This window comes from Epinephelus lanceolatus, chromosome 13 (assembly GCF_041903045.1).
Source record: "Epinephelus lanceolatus isolate andai-2023 chromosome 13, ASM4190304v1, whole genome shotgun sequence".
NCBI classification, from domain to species: domain Eukaryota; kingdom Metazoa; phylum Chordata; class Actinopteri; order Perciformes; family Serranidae; genus Epinephelus; species Epinephelus lanceolatus.
Window position 1 is genome coordinate 26,196,659 of NC_135746.1, and position 23,705 is coordinate 26,220,363.

Here is a 23,705-nt window from a genome sequence, read left to right on the forward strand (position 1 = left end):
CCGGTACAAAGAAAACTACTTTTTTGCTATTTCTGGTCTTCAGCTAGTTTGTATTTCTTAGTTATTTCGGATCAGACGTCGTGTGTTTTCTAATATATCTGTTTATTTAACTTTACAGCTAAAACCAAAGCGTCGAAATCGAGAAAGCTGACGAACCCATATAAAAGGTGCACTGCACATGCGCGAAGGCGGCTAAATTCAAAACTGAAGACGTTAGCATGAGCGAGGCTCGTTGAGGTAAGCTGCAGCTAAAAATAGGCGACATGAAAACGATTTAAAGTGAGTTAAAAAGCTATAAGAAAAACGAAACTTTTTCAAAACACGAGGAACTGGCTCACAACAACTACAAGGTATGCGCTGTAATGTATCTTTAGTGTACAATTGTTTTTGCTAACATTTTGAATGGCCAGCTAGTAACGTTACGAACGTTAGCTTTTAGAGTGCACAAACGTTACAATGTATACTTTATAGCGTTTGCTAGCAAGGTCGGTAATCATCCGTTTGTTCTCTGTAATAAATGAAGAGAAATGCGAACCCATTAAGGATTTGGGGGAAATGGTGTTTTGTTGACAGCTAACGTGACATATTTGATATAATGCAGAACATAAATATTGACGGATTTTGACGCATCGGGCCCTGTTATGGATCAGTTTGAGACCCCTCCTCTATCAAAATGTCGGTGCAAGATTTCAAAAAACCTCGTTAACATATCAAACGTATAGTTAGACTTTAAAGGGAATATCAATATCCAACTAACTTCGCACTGTTTAGCTGATAATTTCAGCCCTGTGTCAGTTGCATCAATTATTGACCGCAGTATTATTTTCCAAACTAGATTACCCCGCAGTGAATGGTGTAACGTTATTATGATGAAGTTAAAACCCTAAATCGTTTTGCAGAAATGCATGTAACGTTAGTTTGTGTTCAGTGGCTATTTGCATGCCATAAATGTCATTTCATTTTGCACAGTTATCACATAGTAGGCTTATCATGGCTGCTGAAGAACAGTTTTTGTCAAATTGACACACTGCACCTAATCTGCCTGCTAATAGGGCTGCAACTAACGATTATTTTCATTGTCGACTAATCTGTCGATTATTTCTTCGATTAGTCGACTGATCATTTTATTGAAAAATGTGTTAAAATGTTGAAAAATATTGGTCTGTCTCTCCCAAACCCAAACATATGTCATCTGTTGTCTTGTTTCATACTCAAGCCAAAGAGTTTTAGTTCACCGTCATGGGAGAGTGTGTAAAGCTGCCAATATTTGAACGTAAGAAGCTGCAATAAGTACTTGTGGGGTACTTTTATAGTACTTTTCTATGACTCAAACCGATAAGTTGACTACTAAAATAGTCACCGGTTATTTGTAATAGTTGATTAGTCATTGATTAGTCGACTAATCGTTGCAGCCCCACCTGCTAATCCATCAAAACTATATGCTAATGCTTTAGTTAGAGATAAAGATAAGTCAGGCAAATGTTGCATGTATGTAACTGAAAATACCATGTCTTAGCAACTTAGCTTTAATAATATACTGCACTGTATTCCTTTGTTCACAGCTGAAAATGGAGCCTCTGGATCCTGCCAGGAATGAGTGAGTGAAAATTATGTTACTGTGAGAAAACATGCATGTGTGCTTTGTGCCTGAACCTCAGACAACAGACTACACATTACCTAAAGGCCTTCTTTAGACCTGGCATTATCATTTATTTGTCATATGACAGTATTCACATTAATGAACACCCTACATTCACATACACCAGATCTGAATACTGTTTAATGTTCTGTGTTGCAGTGAAGGCAGTGGATTCTCCAAGCGCCGCATTTCTTCAGTCAGTGCTACAATTCATTTTATGGACAAAGTATTTATACTTTTAGTGTTTTGTGAACAAATCATTCACCTTAACCATAACGTCTGCCATTTCTCTTTTTTAAGATTTTAAAGGCACCTCGGAAATCAATCAGATTCCCTGACCCCGAGCAACAGGAAAATGTGGTAACTGGATTGCTTGAAAAAACTTTGCCTGAGTGTTTGTATATAAAATTGGAGTAATTAAAGTTACACTCCAACTGTAAATGATATTTATAAGTATAAATTCTCATCCCAACAAGGATAAAATGGAGTGGTAATAACTTTGTTTATGGTTGTATATTTTACTTTTATTTTCTCTAAGGTGGAGTGTGTCAAACCAGTGGAAAAGAGGATTTCAAGAAGAGTCAGTTTTGCCCCTGCCGACGATGTTCTCGTGTTTACAAAGTGAGACACTGCTTTAAGAAAGAGTTAGGCTTAATTTCACACAAGGACACAGCGTTTCAACACTAATTTGTATTTTATCTTTACAGGGATGTAAAAAATGCCCGAAGTCCTTTACAAGACTTAATGACAACAAGTAAGTATGTAATGTATGTATGGGAATGTTACTTTCATTTTCATTACTTTGAGCAGCCTTGTAATATTTCTCCTTTGTGATTTCACAGCAGTAGCAGCCACACAAAATAGGTAAGGTGACTTCATCTACAATTTCAGCTGTTAACCTTGCTAGTAAGGACAAAACTGTTGATTTTAGATGCTAATATTTGATTTACAGTCTCACCAAACCAGTCGAAATTTTCTTTATTAACAACATACCTATTGAATGTTTAAAAGGGTCCAGGTGGCGGTCACTGATGGGATACAACAAATTACTGGTAAAGATATTCTATTTTTTAACATAAAACAACTATTTAAACATGCTCTTATTACTGTTAGAGTTTTAAGATGACTATCTAAATTAAATTCTTCAAATTTAGGAATGGAAACCCTGTTGAATGCGCCTCTACATGCTTCTCAACAAAGGGATAAGGTGAGCTTCAAGTGCTGTTGTGTTTCTTACCACTGTCACAGTCACAAAATGGTTGAATTGCTATGCTTATTTATTTATTTTTTTTGTATTATTATAATGCTTTATAATAATGGCCATCAGAGATTTTCATGTAAAACTTGATAACAAGTGACTGTTCATTGACATGAAGCTACTTATCTTCATCAGGTCACCTTTGATACTGGGGCTGACTTTGGAGAGAGAACAGTGATGTTTTCCACAGATGATGCATTCATGGACATGACCCACAGCCACACTATAAACATTGCCAATGATGCAGAATTACTTGCAGATATTTCCCTCCATAACTATGATGCTTTACCCACTAGAGGAGAGAAGACAGTGATGTTCACTGCGAATGATGGCTGCATTGATAAGATTCCGAGTGGTGGGTCAGTATCACTACCCACCAGCAGAAACATGGATTTAAGCGTAGAGAAAATAAACATTTCCTCATCTGTGCCTTCTTTCGATCCTGGGTTTGAAAACTTCCTCGCAAGTCTCTCTAAACCAAGTGGCCCCAGTGTTAACCCTGTGATCACCAGGATGACGCCTCCTGCTGGGCTGTCCTCTGAAGAAACAAGCTGCTCCCTGGCCCAGAATAAAACACAGAGGGCTGTCGTGGATAAAGAAAATCAGGCTCCAACTTCTGTTTCAGCTGTGATGGAGAAGTCATTAAATACATCCAGGAAGATTGGTGAATTATCTTATGGAAGTGCACTCTGTTCAAAAGACAACGTAAGCATGGATATGACTGAAGCTCATACAGGACGCATCCTGGGGTTGACTGATGATGATGATGATGATGACGATGACGTCTTTCAGTGTCTCATTCCCACACAAAAAATGCGCTCCCACCTTGACAACAGAGTGCCACAGACAGCAGAGAAGACCAAACAACAGCAGAGTGGTAAAACACCGGCATCATTCAACCCTAAAGGTATTAAATGTTCTATCGACTTTCTAATTAATTAATGGATTAAATGTTTCAATGCTAATGTACTTTTTGCTTTGAGTTAAAGGAATGGTTCATATTTTTTGATGTGGGGTTGTAAGAGGTCCTTATTCATAGTCAGTGTGTTACCTTATACCTACAATAGATGGCAGTTGATTGTGTTATTTTGTAACGAAAATCCAAAGTAATTCTTTAAAACACAGAAGTCACGCAATAAAACAAACAAACTAACCATTCGAAGCAACAGTAGACCAGCAGTTCCTGTGTTCTTTGAGGTAAAATTACTGTTTTTCTCAAAGGAGTTTTGTGGCAAGGTCTGGTGTGTAGGATTTAGTGGCATCTAGTGATGAGGGTACACATTGCAACCACATGAAGCTTCTCCCGAGTGCCAAGGGTGTAGGAGAACTACGGTGGCTGACGCAACAACACAAATGACCCTGTCTAGAAGGCCAAGAGTATTTGGTTTGTCCGTTCTGGGCTATTGTAGAAACAACATGGTGGACTCTGGGCGAGGACCTGCTGCTTATGTAGATATAAACAGCTCATTCCAAGGTAATGAAAATACAACAATTCTTGTTTTCAGGTGATGAAACACGAAATAAAACATAACTAACACTTTCTGCCAATATATCCCCCTAAATCCTACACACTGGATTTTTAAACTGATCTTGTTTTTGTTGATGGTTAACATACATTTTGCTGCTGCTCCCATCCACAGCAGTACATCACTAAATAAGCTTCCGTGGCAGTACTCCTCTTTTTCTCCAAACTTGAGGCGTGGTGCCCACCTTCTGCTGTGGTAATACACTGACTATGGAAAAGTACCTTATATAACCCCACTTCAAAGAATCCAAAATAATATGGTGGTTCCCAACTGATGGGTCGAGGAAAGAAAGTGGGTCACAAGTCCATTCTGAATGGGCCGCAAGTGACTCGCAAAAGTGTGTAAAAAAAAAAACCACTTTATTTTGAAGAACAGGGAATTTCTGCCACAGTTTCTATTTTGAAGTGCTGTTTCTTGCTGTAGAGTGAGTGAATAACAGATAGCTATTTTACAGAGATGGCAAACTAGCTGGATTATGTGGCCGTGAATATATCAAACTCTGTGGATCTTGAATTAATGACAAAGGAGAATTGTGGACCCTGTGGTCTGACCAGTTGGGAACCACTGCTTTATTACATGGCATTTTGTGTGATTTGGGGAACTTGGTAGTATTTCACAACTTCACAACTACTGTATTTCCAAATTTAGATATGACATCATTGAAGAATCCTCCTCTACATGCCTCTCTTCAAAAACACAAGGTGAGTTTTGTGAGAATGATTCTTCATAGTGTTGATGTTGAAAGTACAGCATGTATGTAAAATAATTAGCTGGGTTTTGGGCAGCGATGGAAGGTAAGTACTCAAGTACTGTTCTGAAGGTACAATTTTGAGGTACTTTACTTGACTGATTCCATTTTATGTTGCTTTATACTTCTACTCCAGCACATTTCAAAGCTTATTTCTCCACAACTGTGACTAGTTTCAGATTCCCATTATTATTATTATTATTATTATTATTATTATTACTACAAAGTATAAATCAACTGATAAATTATGATGTATCATTATAGATTAAGATATCCAGCAGTATATTAAGTAATTAAGATGGCTCCACTTTTATCAGCTACAACATTAATATACACATTAATGAATCATAGATTATCATCTAGTAATATGTAACATGTTATTCTGAACTTCTACTGTTCTGCTGTTTTTTTACTAAAGCTAAATTTCTGAGTCCTTCCACCACTGGATTTTGGAAAAACTCAGTTTAAGTAGATTTAAAAAAAAAACAAAAAACAAAACTCTAATGTCTTTTTTTTCTTCTTCAGGTCAACTTTGATGCAAAAGACGAATGCAGAGAGAAAACCATAATGTTCACAGCAGGTGACGAGTTTATGGATATGACTCAGTGTCACACAGTGAACATTTCCAGTGGTTCAGTAGCTCCTCCAAACCAAAACGTGGACATTTTTCCCACTCGTGAAAAAAGGGACAAAGCTTCATCTGCAACAATGCTTCAGGAAAGAAAACGTGAGACTTGTGGTGCCCCTGGCTCGTCAGCTCATGTGGATCCAGAATTTCAAAACTTCCTTTCAGCTCTCTTTAAGCCAAGTGCCTCCAGTGGTAATCCTCCTCCTCCTGCATCGTCCTCTCAGGAAGCTGTCAACACAAACAGCTCCCTGTCCCAGGTTAACAGTGATGGTGAAGAAAAGCGTGCACAAAATAAATCAAGGAGCTTTGGAGGATCATTAAATGTAGGGACAGTCTGTCCTGAAAATGACGTGAGCATGGATATGACCGAAGCTCAGACAGGCCGCATTACAGCACTTGCTGGCTCGGATGATCCTTTCCAGTTTCTTTTTCCCACGCAAGACATGTACTCCCAGGGTGACAGCCAGAAGAAGCAAGAGAAGACTTCAGGACAGAAGAACTGCACAGGTATGGAAACCACAGAATTCCACAATTTTTTACTTATATATTTTGACTCAAACGCAGACCAAATAATCAAGCAAGAGAGAAACCAAAATGAGACATTGAGATGACGAAATTGACAGTGTGAACTAAAACTAACAACTGAGAAACATTTTGTATTTTTCGGTTATGGGAGTGCTGATGATTTAAATACCTATATTTTAAGCATATTTAGGAATAAGGGCAACTAGAGAAGTGCCTTATTCACTGGAACTGTGCCTTACATGATTTCATGTGACAAATGAAATTGTGTGTGATAGTCCACTGTCAGCTTGGATAGGCTCCAAGACAAGAGGTTATGGATAATGAATGAATGAATTAATAAAAAATTAATTAAATTGGGGGTATCTGGGTGTGATTGCTTTTCCTAATTTGCTTTTTATTCAATTTTCTGTCTCCCTATAAAAGGCCTGGAAACCTCATCAAAGCCACTCTTGAAGACAAACATGCAAAGAAATCCGGTGAGCATACAGATCCACTTACTTTAACATTTTTATGCATCTATGTTTTGCAGAATGAATTATTTGACAGCAGCTGCATGTTTAAAATGTTAAAAGTTAAATTTCTTGAGCTGCTTTTGGTCTTTATTGTGGTATTATACATTGATTCATCTGAAAGAACTAAATTTGTCAAATTATTAGTCATTGAATTTACATCTTTCTGCTTAGAAAACTGTGGCATACTTTCTTTTTTGTTGTTTGTTGTGTCCCTCAGGCCAAGTTTGATGCTGAGGACGACTGCAGAGACAAAACTGTGAGGTTTACTGCGGATGATGCCTGTATGGATGTGACACAGAGTCACACTGTAAACATTGCCACTCATCTCAAGCTGCAGTCGCAACAAAATTCGGACCTTTTACCCACATGCGGAGAGAAAACAGTGAGGTTTACTGCAAACGACGCAGCAATGGATATGACCCAGTGCCTCACTGTAAATATCGCCAGTAGTTTAGTATCCGATTCAGTTCGTCCTGTGAAGAACCAAGAAGTCGAGACATCTGGTCTGCCCAGGAACAGACCGTCATCAGCACACAGGTTGGATCCACTATTTAATACGAGCCTCTCAAAACCAAGTGGCCCCGGTGTTAATCCTGTGATCGCAGGAGTCAAGCCTACAGCTGTGCAGTCCTTTAACATTAGGGACTCATTGAATGGAGGTACAGTCTGTCCAGAAGAGGATGTAACCATGGAAATGACTGAAGCTCAAACAGGCCGCATTCTAGCAATCACAGGTGCAGATGATCCTCTTCAGTGTCTTTTCCCCACAAAAGACATGTATCCCCAGAGTAGTAGTTTGAAGAAAGAAGAGATGACTTCACAACAGCAGCACAATGAAGCACTGGGATCATCTAACCGAAAAGGTATGGGAACGCCACCCCGTCCAAGTGTTTTTTGACTGAACTGTAGACCAAAAAATCATGAGTGAGACCTCTAACAACAAGGCAACAAAGAAAAGAGATTGTAATGTTATTCAGTTTAATAATCTTTAAATATTGTAATTGGGGTCTAATGGCTGTTTGTCTTTATGTTGGAATTGCTTCTTATTTCCCATCTCCACATTTAGGTATGGAAACCACATTGACCACCTCCTCAAAGACGAGGCTGCAAAGACAGGTGAGCTTAAACCTTTGCTTAATTTGATCTTTTACTGTACACATTCATTTTCTTAATGCATCACTACACATCCTGCTTGAATACTGCATCTTTAAACCAACATTGAAGCTGTGATATGTTTTGTATTAACAACTGATCAAATGTGTAGTGTGACAGGTGGTTCATAGAAATGAATTGTTCTATATGTGCTGGATGTGTAAATAGGGAATTGTCTGCCATAGCAACTTAATAAATTGATATATTGATGCTTTTGTCTTGATCCACTGACCCAGCGGTCATTAATAAAAACAATAAATTCAGTTTTAAGTGCTGTATAGTCCAAACATTTCTGTAACTTTCTGAAATCAACAGTCACACCCACTTCATGCAGTTATTGGTCAGCTGTGTCTTTGTAAGAAAGAAACCATGGTGAATTTCTCTCTCAAGCTCTCTTCATTCTGGACACTTTCTGGACATACTAGTTTCTTTACTTTAGAAAGGGGAAGCAGACTGTTTTTGTGGATGCTGACCAATTAAGGTTGACATATTTATTTTATCTCACTCAGGTCAAGTGTGATATTGAGGATGACTACAGAGAGAAAACTGTGAGGTTTACTGCTGACGATGCCGCCATGGATGTGACACGAAGTCACACTGTCAACATTGCCACTGATTTACACCTGCAGTCACACCAAAATGTGGATTTTTTACCTGCTTTTGGAGAGAAGACAGTGAGGTTCACTGCAAATGATGCAGCTATGGATGTGACAAGAAGTCACACTGCAATCATCGCCACCGATTTACAATTACAGTCACAACCGAATATGGACTTTTTACCTGCTTCTGGAGAGAGGACAGTGAGGTTCTCTGCAAATGATGCAGCCATGGATGTAACAAGAAGTCACACTGCAATTATTGCCACTGACTTGCAGCTACAGTCACAACCACATGTGGACTTTTTACCTGCTTGTGGAGAGAAAACCGTCAGATTCTCTGCAAGTGATGCAGCCATGGATGTGACAAGAAGTCACACTGCAATCATTTCTGCCGATTTTGATCCAAAGTCGCACCAAAATGTGGACTTTTTACCTGCTTTTGGAGAGAAGACAGTGAGGTTCACAGCAAATGATGCAGCCATGGATGTGACAAGAAGTCACACTGCAATTATTGCCACTGATTTACAACTGCCGTCACACCAAACTGTTGACTCTGTACCTGCTAGTGGAGAGAAGACAGTGAGGTTTACTGCAACTGATGCAGCTATGGATGTGACACGAAGTCACACTGCAATCATTGCCACTGGTTTCGATCCACAGTCACATCAAAATGTGGGCTATCTACCTGCTAGTGGGGAGAAAACAGTGAGGTTCACTGCAACTGATGCCGCCATGGATGTGACCCAATGCCTCACTGTAAACATTGCCACTGATTCTGTATCAGATTCACCTCTTCCACACCAAGATTCTCACATTTCATCCACGCATGAAAATATGGATGTTCCTTTATCTCCGAAGAGAACACATCGTCCCCGTAGAACCCGGTCTTCATCAGCAAACGCTTTGGATCTAGGATTTAAAAACTCCCAGTCTAGGACGAGTGGCCCCTTGGCTAATCCTGTGATCGCAGCAGTGGCTCCTGCCGCACCGTCCCCTCAAGAAACACTACATACAAATGGCTTCCTGGACCAACTTACAATCCAGAGGCCTGGTGTGGGTACTGAGAAGGAAGCTCCAGGTTTAGTTTCAGCTGTCCTGGAGAAGCCAGTAAATAAAACGATGACAGACGGTCCAGAGGAAGATGTAAGCATGGATATGACTGAAGCTCAAACAGGCCATATTTTGGAAGAAACATATACAGACGGGTCTCTTCAAGGCTTTTCTTCCACACAGGACTTGCACACTAATTCTGACCATTTGACAAAAACGGGAGCGAATTCACAACAGAGAAATGAAGCACTGGGATCATCCAACTCTGACGGTGTGGAAATCACAAACCTTCCGGATTCTCTTGACTCAGATGAAACTGACACCAGGGACCCTGAACCACAAAATCAAACTTTATCACAGAAGATGGAAAGTCCACCCAGTGCTGTTGATGATGTTGATGCGGCGCCTTCGCGGAAGTCTCGACGAGTGAGTTTAGCTGATCTTCAGTCAAAACTAAGGCGTTTGAGCCACATGATTAATACAGCTCCCGATGCTGTTCCTGTGGACAGCTGCACAGCATCTTTGCCTCAGCTGGAGCACGACATGGACAAGACCTCAAACGACAAAACCAAATCTCTACCTGTAAGAGAGCCTGAACCCGAAGTGGGTTTGGTTAACACTCAAGAAAATACACAAGCTCAGGGTCTTATGCAAGAAGAACAACCCTCTTCTACTGCATCTCCTTTCAAGTTAAAGACTAAAAAACTTATGTCAAGACTCTCAGTGGGAGGCTTTAAGGCAAAACTCCCCCGAAGAAGCAGGTCAGATGATTCAAAGAAGGTGAATTCTGTGGGGGAACATACAAGAACAGTAACTGTTATTGTTACTAATCACCTAAGCAACTTTGACCACGATGTCAGCGATATTTACGATGAAGAGCTTGGTAGCTATGAAGATATGTCAGAAACGCTGGACATAATGAGTCCTCAGAAAGCCACTGAAGAAGTGAGTGCTTCAAAGGAGTTCAATAAGGAGGAGCTTTTAGAAGACGATGTATTTGAGCAGGGCTTTAATAGTGCCGTTAATGGAAAAAAGAGACCTTTGCCAGAGGATGAAAACACCACAGAGAATGAGAAGAGGATGAAAAAATCCACTGACATGGTCGCTGACAGTGAAACGGTAAGTCAAATTTGAGTACTTTGAATTCTTAGATAATGGATTGGGTCTTTCTTTACCTTACTCGCTTTGAGATGCCTGATCTTATCTTCCTTATTTTACTATATTCATCATATTTTAGTAAGAAACCTCCCTGTTTCCTGACATGCTCCAGTTTTCATTTCCTGTCGCAAACTCAAAACTCCTCCATGTTTAGCTGTTACCATGATAATTTTGGACTGATGTACATTTCCACAGCACTGATTTCATCAGTATATAGCAGTGTCATGTTCACCAGTCTGCTGCAGTTATCCTCATCAATGGAGAGAGGCGGATAATTTTTTGACTGTTGGAATTATGTGAATTACATAACTTTGTCCAGGGCTCGACAGTGCAAGCGTTTCACTCGCATTTGCGACTAAAAATAGGCGTGTGTCAACTGTAAAAAATATTTAGGGGCACATGTGCGCATAAAAAAAAAACCAGCCGAAGCAGCCTATATTTTTGTCAATAAAAAAATATGATAATCTAACCGCAAATGTTGGAGGAACTCCAGCCGCCTTCCCTCTTCCCCGTGTGACACGGTTATGGGCGGTTTTCCAAGCCACTGTCAGCACAATGAATATAAGTCCCACTGTCGGCAGTGTGGAAATAAGTCAAAGTGTGGAGGAGACGAGGGACCGGGAAAAGCGGCGGACCTCCGGGGAAGCCTGTTCCGTTCTCCCCGCAGTTAGGGACCGTGCGCCACGGTACCGCTGCTGGGCAGGGTGGAAATAAGTCCTGCAGAGTTTCAGAGGACCTGGAGAATGTTTTAGGATAGTAATAACTAGGGGTGTAACGGTACACAAAAATCTCGGTTCGGTACATACGTCGGTACACAAGTCACGGTTCAGTTTTTTTCGGTACAGTAATGAAAAAAATAGACAACTATTAAATATCTTTTACCTATTGGTAACCTTATTAAAACATACCACCACAGCAGTTAACTCTTTTTACACAATTTTTGAATGAAAAAAATATATATAAAATCCTGCTTTTTCACATTGTTTGAATGAAAATAGAAATATAAAAGTGAAAAATAAAACCCTGCTGTTTTTTTAACACATTTTTTGTTTGAAAAATATAAATATAGATTTCTGCTTAAACAGTTTTACTCAATTAAAATTAAAAGTATAGTGCAGCTGGTCAGCTTTAAAGCCTGCTCAGATTCAGTTTTACTAGGAACTTACTTAGCTTTCCCACTTTGTTAAAGTGCAGTAAACAAAACATGCTTATATCTAAAGTGCAGCTTAAACAATTTTACTCAACTCCAATGGCGTTGATTATTTCTTTAGCGCGATGGTCAGGGAAACGCTCTTTCTTTTTAAACGACGACGATATCGTAGTTTGCACCAGATTGCTTTTTCTAGTCGTGCCGGTTGACGTTCAGACTCGGGTGGTGTCGCTTTAGATACGTTAGCATGTTAGACATGTTTCCAAGTACATACCCGACGGCTGTTCTGCAGTGTTGGCACACTGCTTTTGTCTTGTCCACTTGTTTATTTCCATCTTCGTATTTTACCCTGAAACCAAAGTGTTCCCAAACGGAGGACTTAAGGTTTGCGGGTGGGTCTTCAGGTTCGTCAGGCTCACTTGCCATGTTGTCAAAATGCGAGAATGCACTGCACAAAGTGAAAGTGGAGATTTACGGTTGGACTCGGTCCGTCACTCAATTATGTCCGTCGGGGAACTAGATATTTTAAATGGTTCGGCTCGCAAAAACGGAATTAAAATAAAACAAAATAAAATAAAATAATATCCTGCACCCAATAATTCGGTACAGGGTCGTGCCGAACCGAAAGTCGCGTACCGAATGGTTCGACACAAATACATGTACTGTTACGGCCCTAGTAATAACATTATATAAGATAATCATGTTGCAAAGATAACATATACATGTATGTATATATATATATATATATATATATATATATATATATATATATATATATATATATATATAAGATAACATTAAAGACAAAATTAAATTGCAATACTTTTTCAAAACTTGATGATTTTACCTTTCTGTACATTTTGTATACAAATTCATTAAATAATTTTGCTTGTAAATGTCTATTTGCATCACGTTTATTACAGAAAACACATTATTTGATCAATTTACATTGTGCCCCTAAAGTTTTTTGTGCGCTCCTTACTTTTTCAACTTAGGAGCACATGTGCTCCTTGGGAAAAAAGTTAGCGTCAAGCCCTGTTGTCAATTTTAAAATATAGATTTGCATGTCAAGAAAGCAGCAGTTGTCTGTTGTCGGTTGAGAGTAAAACCACTTGATGAACTAAATCTCTCGGCTTGCAAAATATGTCGCCAAGCTACGTTCCACACACAAATGTAAAGGTATCATACCTGATGTGTTTTATCCAGTGACTCCTATTCTCTTTATCAGCTGGGAAGCGAAATACCCCATTGCTCTTGTGATTACATGCTGATATAAAACTTCAGTGCAAGAAAAAGCTGTGACGTTACTTATGCAACTTCTGTAGTCTTTTTAATTGTGGATTTTCACAGTCTTATACTTTAATTTAACATTAAACTGCGACTTTGTTGACTTGCATAATTATCTTTTAAATTGACAAGCCTATATGTAATTTATGGCACAATACAAATAGGATAAACAATTGTCTCTCTCTATTAATTACTCTACATATTTGTTTTCTAAATAAAGTCCCATGGTGGTCCAACGGAAGGAGAGGGACGTCCCTTCTCTATGAGGGTTGCAAAATTGTTTCCAAGGGAATTAACAGGAAATAATGAGAATTAAGGGGAAATAAGAACAATACAATGGAAATATAGGGGTTATTTGTTCAGGCTGTGTTTACATGTAATATGCAGATGGACACAAAATTCTCAACAACAAAAAAACATTCCGTATCATCCCCCTCTAAAAATAGTTTTCCTCTCAGGCCTCCACACCTTTTTATCCCTATCTTTACGTGTATTTTCCCCTACCAAATAAGTTCACTGTAAGTTCATTTAAAGGTATGATTTATATGTATATAACTATTCCAATTTCCAAAAGATTTACCAGAATTTTACCAACCCTTTGCAACCCTACAGGATTCTTATTTAATAGTAAAACTGAGCACAGCAGATTGAGTATGACATGACTGTTGTTCTTATATAATGGTGATTCGTCTCTCTTCACTTGAATACTGACTTTAATATGAGAATTTACCATGTTTTATATTACAGTTTCTTAATATGGAGATTCTTCATTTGTTTTCTATTTCCCTCCTTTATTTTGTTTGTTTCCAGGGATTACCGTCTGATGATGTGGAGTGTGACGGGAACATCACTACAGCTCCAAGCATGACGACACAGACCACAGAATACTCCAACAACAGTCACACTGCCAGCATCAGATGTGAAGCCACATTTGAATCAAGTTAGTTATGGATTCACAAAAGTATCATTAAGATCCTTTTTTGATGATGTTTTCCTGACATAATTGTGACTCCCTAGATTCTCAATTCACTCCTATTTCTTTTTTCAGCTTTCAAGCAAAGCCTGTTTGAGTCCCAGCTTGAGGACTACACCAATGATGTATACAGGGTACATTGTTCACATATTTTATAAATAAATCTTTGAAATATTCATTTTTTTCATGCCACTTATTTATTGCATTCAATGTTTTATCACAGAAACTTGATGATGGCACCATTACAGTGTTGGAGTTCTTCAAACTCTTCAACATAGACTTTGTTATCCACAATCCACGGCAAAGTGTTCTTCCTGGCAGAGTAGGTTAATTTTCTATATAAGAATATATATAGTCAAATGTAGTGTTGTAACTTTTTATACTTCTTCTGTCTTTGCAGCTCTTGTCAGACACAGATCGCACACCAATGGATTTGTTGAAGGACAGGCACATCAGCTGGCCTAAACAGATGGTGTATGAGAAGAACGTCCTGAGCCTCACAGAGAAGGTGGAGGGGTATGTATGCTTATGATTGCATTATACATTCACGACTTACATTAAAAGTGTACACATAGACAAAGACTAATTTCCACCCTGGTGGACAAAAGAGATATAGTCTATTCTATTCTGTTTTAGTAGTTTGTCTCAGCCGTATAAATTTGTGTTCTTTCTTCCATGAGAGGTGTTCATGTCTTATGTTCAGCTGGTATGACCCCTTTAAAGTGAGATAGACAAGTGTTTGCTCCTCATGATGAAGTTAATGTTCATTGCACAGTGTAAAGACTATAGAACAAGGAACTCAACTTGCTTTGCCCAGAGGCCACTTTTGCAAAATGACACGAGGCCCGGGACCAGTTAATAAACAAACTTTAATACTATTTATCAGTGTATATAATTGATGAATTGCCTGTTTTCAGCCTCTCCATGTTTGCTGTCCTCACTCATTTTTGCCAAAAGGCAAACCCAGCCAAAAGCCCCTTTTACACTGCCAGATTTTCCACCTATGTTGGGCCGTTTTGCCGGCAAGCTGTGAGCTTTTAGACAAACAGAGCTGGATTGGCGAGTTGATCCAAGGTGCCCAATTTTCCACCTCGTAGGGTAGTCATATTGATGGAACCCTTTTACTTTAAACAGACCGAGGTGGCCTTCCGTAATGGGAGGGGCTGTTGAAGACTTGTGAAAGGAGCTGTTGATGACGCTGCACGTGCGAGCCACTGGCGGTGGATAAACAGGAAACAGCTGATAGCAGGAATTAGCGAGCAGCTAGTAGCAAGAGGGAAACGCAAACCTGACAGACACTGTAAAGATGAGCAACTGGAGAGACAAGGAATTGCGCACCCTCCTTGTCCTCGCAAACGAAGAGGCCATCAACCGTCAGATGATGGGAACAGTGAAGGACGGGCCGACTTAAAAGAGAATTGCCAAAGGACTGACCAGCCACGGCTTCCCTCCCATGTCATTGTTGTTTCACACGCTGAGCTACACGTTTTGTTACTTGCTCACGCCCCCCATTGCCCCGAAAAAGGCGCATTCTGTATAAACAAAAGTAGGCAGGCGGCATTTTGCCACACTCCCTGATTTTGCTTTTATACTGCCAATGCTGAAAGAAGACTGATTGGGCTTTCCTGCAAATTTGCACAATTCCTATCTAAAAAGGGCTACAGATACCCCGTGCAGGCCGGGTGTACGCAGGGGCATTTCCAGGATTTGAGGAGATTCGGGGCTGAGCCTGGACCGGACACTTTGTCCTGTGCAGTATGAATGTGAACATGACAGCAACTCAGTCAAAAGTTAACCCCTAAATTAACATCTAAAATAGATAAATTGCCTCTGAAATGTGGGGCACATTGAACCGTGCAGATTACCCCACAGAAATGATAGCACTTCATTTTAAAGTTAATAAAACAACATCTAAATTATAATTAAATTTCAGCTGAAAGGAGGCATTTTGCACCCTGCAGTATGAATGTAAACACTGCACATTGTCTGTCTCCAACTCACTTAAAGTTAACAAATAATATTACATCTCAAAAAAGATAAATTGCTGCTGAATTTATTTTTTAGATCAAAGTACTGCCAAACTGTGCTGGTTTTGTGAGAGGACATCTCTCGTACTTCCCACCATGCTGATTTAAAACTCCAGTCTGCTCGAGCATTACCGCGGGGAGGGGGACTTCTGTCTGACGGCTCTGTAGCACCCACTAGTGGTGGGCGGCTGCATGACAGTTAAGCTACCTCGTACATGAATAAAACCACGTCTAATCGTGCGCATCCCAAATTACTATCCCCAGCAGCGTAAATGGCAGACAGTGGAACAACCAAAGTATTTGTGGAAACTCTCCCCAGCAAACGAAAAAGAGCCCGGTTGCTAGGCGCTTAGTAAAATGAAAAGCAATGTTATTGTCTTTGCAACAGCATCACCAACAGTAATACACCTTGGAAATGCTTTTACCACTTAAAACTTGAGTGCCCTTAAAATCTTGGAGCTTGTTAAAAGCGGTATGTCTTATTTTGCGGTGTGCCAGACATGAAAATTTGATGTGGTTTAGGTAGACACTGTTAAAAAATGTTCATATGTGTTAAAGTTACACCTGAAGCTCAAACACAAGACTGTTTTTTGTTCCCTATACAGGTTGAAGGAGCGAATGAGGGACCTTGACAAACCACTGAAGATTGTTAATAGACCTTTGTGGGAAGAAGTGAGAAATTTTTCAGAGATGGAGGTATTAAGAGAATATTCATGTGGATGTAGCAGTAGGAGGAGTATCAATAGAGCATATTGCGTTATTCCTAACCCTCACTGTGTCTATGAATTCACAGCTTAAATCGTTTGGCGCAAAACTAAAAGAGAGAAATAACCTCTTCAGGAAGATGAGCAAAGTGCAGTCACATGAAATGAAGGAGGTCCTGTACTCAGATCTGGTGCAGGCTAATCTGGTGAGAGCCTTCATACAGAAACACTGAATTACAACATCAAGGGATCTTTTAAGAACATAGAGTGCAACTGATATGTTTCATCTTTTCAGGAGGAGCAGCAGAGGCTGGGAGGAAGAATTGAGGAAGCAGACGAAATGATAAAAAGCTTGGATGACTGTATTCGTGAAGTAGAAACAGGTATGGCTACTGTGGGAAAATGTCTCGTGGCTGTTCAGTTTACAGTGACACCTTTGCTGTATGAATGATAAAGGGACGGGCAGAGCAGAAGATGGAACTGATGTAACACCTCTGTTTTTTTACCTTCCTTTAGAGCTTGCTGCAGTCGAAGAAAAAGGCTCTGAGGACACTCCTGGTCTGAAATCACTTCAGGAAGGTAACCTGTAATACCTCTTAACTATTTTATTTATTTGCTTTTATGTGCTTGAATTAAATCATTTTTTAAATATTTTAACTAATTTATTTATATTTAACAGAAATGCAAAAAGTCACAGAAGCTTTGGCGGATAATGACCAGTGAGTTAAGAGTAGTAATAAGCAGATTCTTCATGATTAAATATTGTAAATATAAAAATGTTTTCTTCTTTCTATCTTATTGTTTTCTTTGTTCCTGCCACAGACAAATATCTGAGCTGGAGATCCAGAAGAAGCAGAACGCAAATAAACTGAACAGGCTGATAGCTGAGACGAGGAGCCTTGAGAGCCACATCAGCATGCTGAATTTGTCAGTTTCTGATTTTCTGAATTTTCATGGGTTTTTCAGACCTTAAGTTTTGCTTTCATAACACATAGGACACCATTTACAAAGAGCTGCTCACGCTGAAACTTGAACCACTTTCATTTACTATTTAAAAGTATATTTTATCTATTCCTCTCCTCAACTGCCAGGAAATAAGGCCATATATCTTGGCTTTTAAATACATAAATAAAATTTGGTTTTGTACACAAAGATATTAAAGTAAAGGCCGTTTTGCACATTTCTTACTTCAGGGTGAACGAATGGAAGTTTGGAGAGAAGACAGACAATTGCGCTGTCTACACCTTCCTCCACGAGACCTTGCATCTACAGCTGGTATATGAAAAACCCAATGGTAAGATTTTTTTGCATTGTTAAAATACAGCAAAGCTCAAGTTGTTTTTAGACAATTTTTTCCAGTGAAAAATATTTTCTTTATTGTTTTTGAAGGTAACGATGCTGATGGTCAATCTGAAAGAAAAATATCAGACATCAGATTCAAACGCCAACTTGATGGTGAGGGAAAAAAAAAAAATTCAATAAGTAGTATGTCATAGTGAGTGGTCCTTTGCTGTAAAATGTCAGCCTGTGACATGCATATTGTTTGTTTGGATTAACATGGGTCTCCATTCATGTCTGCTCTCATCTCACCTGTCTGAAAATTGTAGATGTCAAATTAATATTTCTTAGATCTTTGGTAGTTTCTCAGTGACTGTGAGGTCTTTATAATGAGGATACAGAACCTTGGGCATATTCTTGTAAATGGAAATAAGTAACTACTGTACTTTGTTTTCTAACTAGATGAGAAGTCGTGGGGCCACGCCTGCCTCGTTCACAAACTGCTCACTCAGTACATCGAGGGAGAAACTGACTGGGTGGAGAAGTATCCAACGAGTAGACATGTTCCAAAGGTAGGTGTGAATGAGGATTTTTTTTCCCCTATGATTTAGAGCTGGACGTGTGCAGCTGCATGTCATACTTGTCTTATTTATGGGGGCGACTGTGGCTCGGAGGTAGAGCGGGTCCGCATGTTGAAGCATCCTTCGGCATGATCCTCAACCCCAAATTGCTCCTTCTAGCTGTTCCATTGGTTAGTGAGAGCACGGGAATGGTTACTGAGTAGCAGGTGGCACCAGTATATGAATGTGTGTGAATGGGTGAATGTGACTCGTAGTGTAAAAGCGCTTGGAGTGGTAGGAAGACTAGAAAGGCGCTATACAAGTGCAGGTCTTTAAAGGGTAACTTCATTATTTTTCAACCTGGACCTTATTTTGCCATGTTTTCATGTCAAGTAACTAATGGGAACAACAACTTTTTAAATTGGTCCAGTATTGAGCAAGAGCGCTGCAACCGACAGCTGCAAAAAAGACTGCAATGTAACCACTCTGGACATATGCTGTCATTGTGGGTCCACTAAAAGTGCTTGATTTTGCCAGTAAAAGGAGATTTATGGTTGTGCACAGACCCTACGCGCATAGCCTACGCACGTCACTTATGCCATTGTGAGCATTTTTACTTCTGCGGTGGTGTGTCTGTATCACTCAGGTATACCTCCAAAACATTCGTCAGCAGCAGAGGTTTCTGTGAAGTGCTGTTAAATTTAGTTGATTCAAAACACACCCAAAACACGCATTAAACACGGCTTAATAGAGACAATTTGAAAAACAAGTACGCAAATTGGCTTCACTATAACTCGCAGCATTCACAGAAACACTTGTATTAATCTGGACACATTTCCCCCACAAATTCAACATGCTAGCATTATTAGCACAAGCCTATGGCATTTTACATTGTATAAATAAGCTTAGCAACTAGCGACCTTTTCCTCTTCTCATATAAAACCAGGGACAACGGCAACATTTAACAAAGGTAATGGCACACAGTTTGGTTCCATTACAACTCACAAGGTTCACTGACAAAACAACTGTCCTCTGCTAAACACGTTTTTTAAACAAATACAACATGCTAACATTATTAGCACAAGCCTATGGCGTTTTACATTGTATTGATTAGCCTAGCGGCCGGCGATCTTTCCCTCTTCTCATATGAAACCGGGATAAATCCCAAAGTATAAATCCCTGAGGGATAGATCACACACACGACTTAAAATGCTATTTTAGTGGAGGCTTTACTGTCTTCACAATTTATTGTGTCTTATCTGTGAAATACAAGTAAATACAAGCTCCATTTCCCCTGAGGGAAATCGTGTCAGCGACGCGTAGTTACAATTCTGGGGAGGTGCATGTTAGGCTATGGCGTAGGCTCCAAATCGACGTGGAGCCTAGGCATGATGGAACAGATCCCCACAGAGAGAGACCATTTTGTTTGACCAGAAACAGCCCCAAAATGACTGTCCCCAAACCCACCAGACTCCATTTAAATAAATAGTAATTTTACCATAGTAAAACACACTTGATTCAAAGTCAACAGAAAATGTAAAACTTGCAAAAAAATGTCTTGTTTTGTCTTTCCACTGTTTCAACAATCACCAACTCTGGTTTGGTTCAAATTAACCTTTAATTCACCCTGTTAAATCTGAAAACATGCCGGCTCTTTACACACTAAAATTACTGTTAATTCAAATGGAGTCTGGTGGGTTTGGTGATAGTGATTTCAGAGCTGTTTCTGATTAAACGATAAGGATCTTACTGTTTAATAAAAAACATTATCTCTGTAGGAATTGTTTTCATAAAGTTGTCAGACACTTACACACCAAAACATGAGAAAATAGGAGCCACGTTTAAAGATACCAAAGTTGCTCTTTATGTCAGTAGACCCATTTTCCGATGATTTATTTTACTCTGAGGATGCGAATAGTTGATACTGAGCTCATACTGAATATCTTGACATATTCTCTGTCAAATGCGTGTACTTGCCACAATGAAAATAAAATCCTAACACAGTTACTCTGAAACTTTAATTTGAGGCATTTTGTCTCTTGTGTGCAGCTGATGCATGACATTGGCCTGGTGGTGGGTCGCTGTCGTCTGCTGGGAGAGGAGCTGCGTCGGCTGGAAATGTGGGGGAGTCTACCGCTCGATATTGTCAACATCAGCTGTGTGGACACTCAGTAAGACGTCAAGCACATTTAAACCTATGAAAGATGGAGCTTTCAATATTTATTTATCATTTTTTAAGGTAGATGAATGGACATGGTTCCAATAAGTTACAAAGCCGACCAAGTGGCATCAGATTCTATTGTAAAATGATAACCACAGACACACTACTATAATATGATGGTATGGGGTAAATTGGCCTTAAGGAAATGTTACTTATGGGCCTTTAATTAAACACTTTGAATATTGATTTATTTATGTAAGCCGTCAAATTTTTCTTTAATAGGTTAACATATTTTTCATATTTCCAAAAATAGAGAAAAAGTTGATGTTAACACAAAGTAATCTCCATCATATAATATCCTTTTCTCCTTTTAGGGTGCACATTGTCTTCAGCAGTCTCAAGGCACTCTCCAAGTTTGAGGTGATCTTCTCTGTCACCTTGATGAACCACTTCTATGTCCTTCAAGTGCAGAGCTTCAAAAACGTGATCGGAAACACAACGTAAGTTTGACACTGATCGTAGGACAACTTTTAAATATGACAGGTAGTGCTCTCTTGGCTTTTTGGGAGGAGGGTAACGCACCTTAAGCGCTTAAACGACAATGTGTCGAGGGAGCAAATTGATATTGTGGCTCGGAATATCTAAGCTACATCACGCAGTTTCCTTGGACTCAGTTATATTTGATATTTTCATGTGTTTGCAGGATCCAGCAGATTGAAGACATTGTGGCGTCGTTCAGTCCAGGCAAGAACCTCCTGACAAAAATAGTCAAAAAGATTCATGAGAAGCTGCTTTGTTGAGAGCAGGAATATTGATTGATTAATCATTTGTAATTAAACTCTTGTAAAATATAGATGTTGAAAAATATAAAACCTTAAAATTTATTAACTGTCTTTTACTATGATCCAAAAAAAAATACAGTGTACAGCTTCCCAGTCTGATTTTTCTTCCATGGCGTGCAAGCAGTGATGGTTTCTCACTGTATTTTGTGTCTCATAATGCAGCTGCCCGTTTCTACTGTTTACATTGGAAAGAAAACCTGTAAAAAAAAAAAAAAAAAAAAAAAAGTACATTCATTAAAAGCTTTTGTTTAATACCTCTGTCTTCAGTGTTTGCTTCAATGTGCTTTCTGTCTTCAAAGATGATTAATGCACACATTAACATGCAGGTTAAACCATTTTAGTAATGTATCATCAATAACAAGGATCAGTTTGCAGAATGGGAAATCAAAATACAATGTGTTGTGACTAAAAGGCTTTGAGACTGGTATTACTGCCACTCACTCACGGGCTTTGATTTTTACGTACTTCTCAGAAATATTTAAAGGTTTACTCTGCAGAATTGACCCTTCACTAAGCCCTGCCCCCTTTGTGGTGGTCCGACAAATTGTCATAATAAGCGCTGAGCCCACACTGTAACTAACTGCACTCCCTGAAGACATATTATCATATTTTTGGAAAAATGAAACAGTGATTCCACAGTATACAGTCTGTTTGAAGGATATATCCAGGATGTCAAACTGACTCAGCAGCAACAACAGGTTAAAAAGACAAAGATAGTTAGAAGCTAAAGCCGAACTATAGGCTACAGATCACAGTGTCAAAGTGAACCACCACATCACTGCTGATCGACACACAAGACAATGAATATAAAGGGAAACTTTGCTGATATTGAACCAGCTGTGTGGCATCGCAGTGTGTGCAGATGAACGGTGTTTGGCTAACCCTACACTTTTTAGGGTCTGATTTTGGTTTTGGAACAGGGAAGAAACATATATCTTTTTCCAACCTCTCCACGTAACGAGTATCATTAATACATGACGTACCCCGGGTCAGTAACTGAAAATTGAAGGGTCAATTTTCAGTTACTGTTAACACACTCACCAGCGAACGTTAGCTGACCCCAGATTCTTTCTCCTCACTATATTTGCATTTTTCTCTGTGCTGTGTCTCTTGGATGCCTACTGCTTGTTTCCTTTTGCAGTAAGTCTTGATCTCACCTAAGCGCGTGAGGGTACACGCCCATAAACATCCCGAACACATAAAATAAGGAAATACAGAGTACATAATACATTATTGTAGGTCATGAGTGGAAAATGACGGGTTACTTTTGTAGTTGTTGTTTTTTTTTTTTTTTTTTTTAGAAAAATCCTGCATAGTGTACTTTTTAAAGTTTTATTGGGAGTGGCAGTAGTTCAGTCGTTAGGAACTAACCCAAGGGTTGCAGGTTCAAGTCCCTGTACGGCCCAAGTATGGAGTGTGGACTGTGACCTTGACCAAGGCACTGGACCCCTAACTGCTCAGGGTGCCTGTCCAAGGCAGCCTCCACTCGCTCTGACATCTCCATTTAATGCATGTATACATCCTGTTGGTGCATGTGTGTGTGTATTTCAGGTCTGTGTGTGTATGACAACAGAGCCAACAGGGATTATTAAAGTATTTCTTCTTAAATGCAGCGAGAAATTTAGCAAATAATCAACAATGTGTGAAAATGACTGCAGCTTTTTTACATAACATACTTTTACATTTTAGCACTGCTTGTGCTTGGTAAGAAATATGAGAACAGCTGAGACGTCAAACGTCATCTGGTACTTGAATTATCTACCCATTAATGTATCCATCTCAAAGGAGTTTCTGTTCATCACTCCAAATCCTGTACCCAAAACACAAGACCAAGAAAACGCTTTTTAGCTCATGTGGCACTGCAACATCGACACAGATCAGCTGAAATTTTACCTTTCTCATTTACACAGTCATTTAAAGCTTCACCT

General features: G+C 39.3%; 1 protein-coding gene across 2 annotated transcripts; it reads left to right on the forward strand.

The window, feature by feature from the left end:
* The first annotated feature begins 109 nt into the window (after window positions 1-109).
* On the forward strand, window positions 110-22,031 carry knl1 (kinetochore scaffold 1). Of its 2 annotated transcripts, none has more exons than XM_033649088.2 (32): window positions 110-350; window positions 1,563-1,597; window positions 1,799-1,835; window positions 1,940-1,999; window positions 2,178-2,260; window positions 2,347-2,393; window positions 2,482-2,503; window positions 2,651-2,691; window positions 2,794-2,846; window positions 3,033-3,804; window positions 5,072-5,124; window positions 5,697-6,306; window positions 6,748-6,800; window positions 7,054-7,699; window positions 7,903-7,952; window positions 8,498-10,756; window positions 14,043-14,172; window positions 14,281-14,339; window positions 14,429-14,527; window positions 14,606-14,721; window positions 16,838-16,928; window positions 17,026-17,142; window positions 17,232-17,319; window positions 17,453-17,515; window positions 17,616-17,655; window positions 17,759-17,863; window positions 18,130-18,230; window positions 18,326-18,391; window positions 18,677-18,786; window positions 20,824-20,945; window positions 21,310-21,435; window positions 21,639-22,031. In XM_033649088.2, exons 2-32 carry the CDS (start codon window positions 1,569-1,571, stop codon window positions 21,733-21,735), a joined length of 6,345 nt encoding a protein of 2,114 aa, XP_033504979.2. In that variant the 5' UTR covers window positions 110-350; window positions 1,563-1,568; the 3' UTR covers window positions 21,736-22,031. The 2 variants fall into 2 exon arrangements, with proteins under 2 accessions (XP_033504979.2, XP_033504980.2); XM_033649089.2 differs by having other exon boundaries at window positions 110-237.
* The last annotated feature ends 1,674 nt before the right edge of the window (window positions 22,032-23,705 follow it).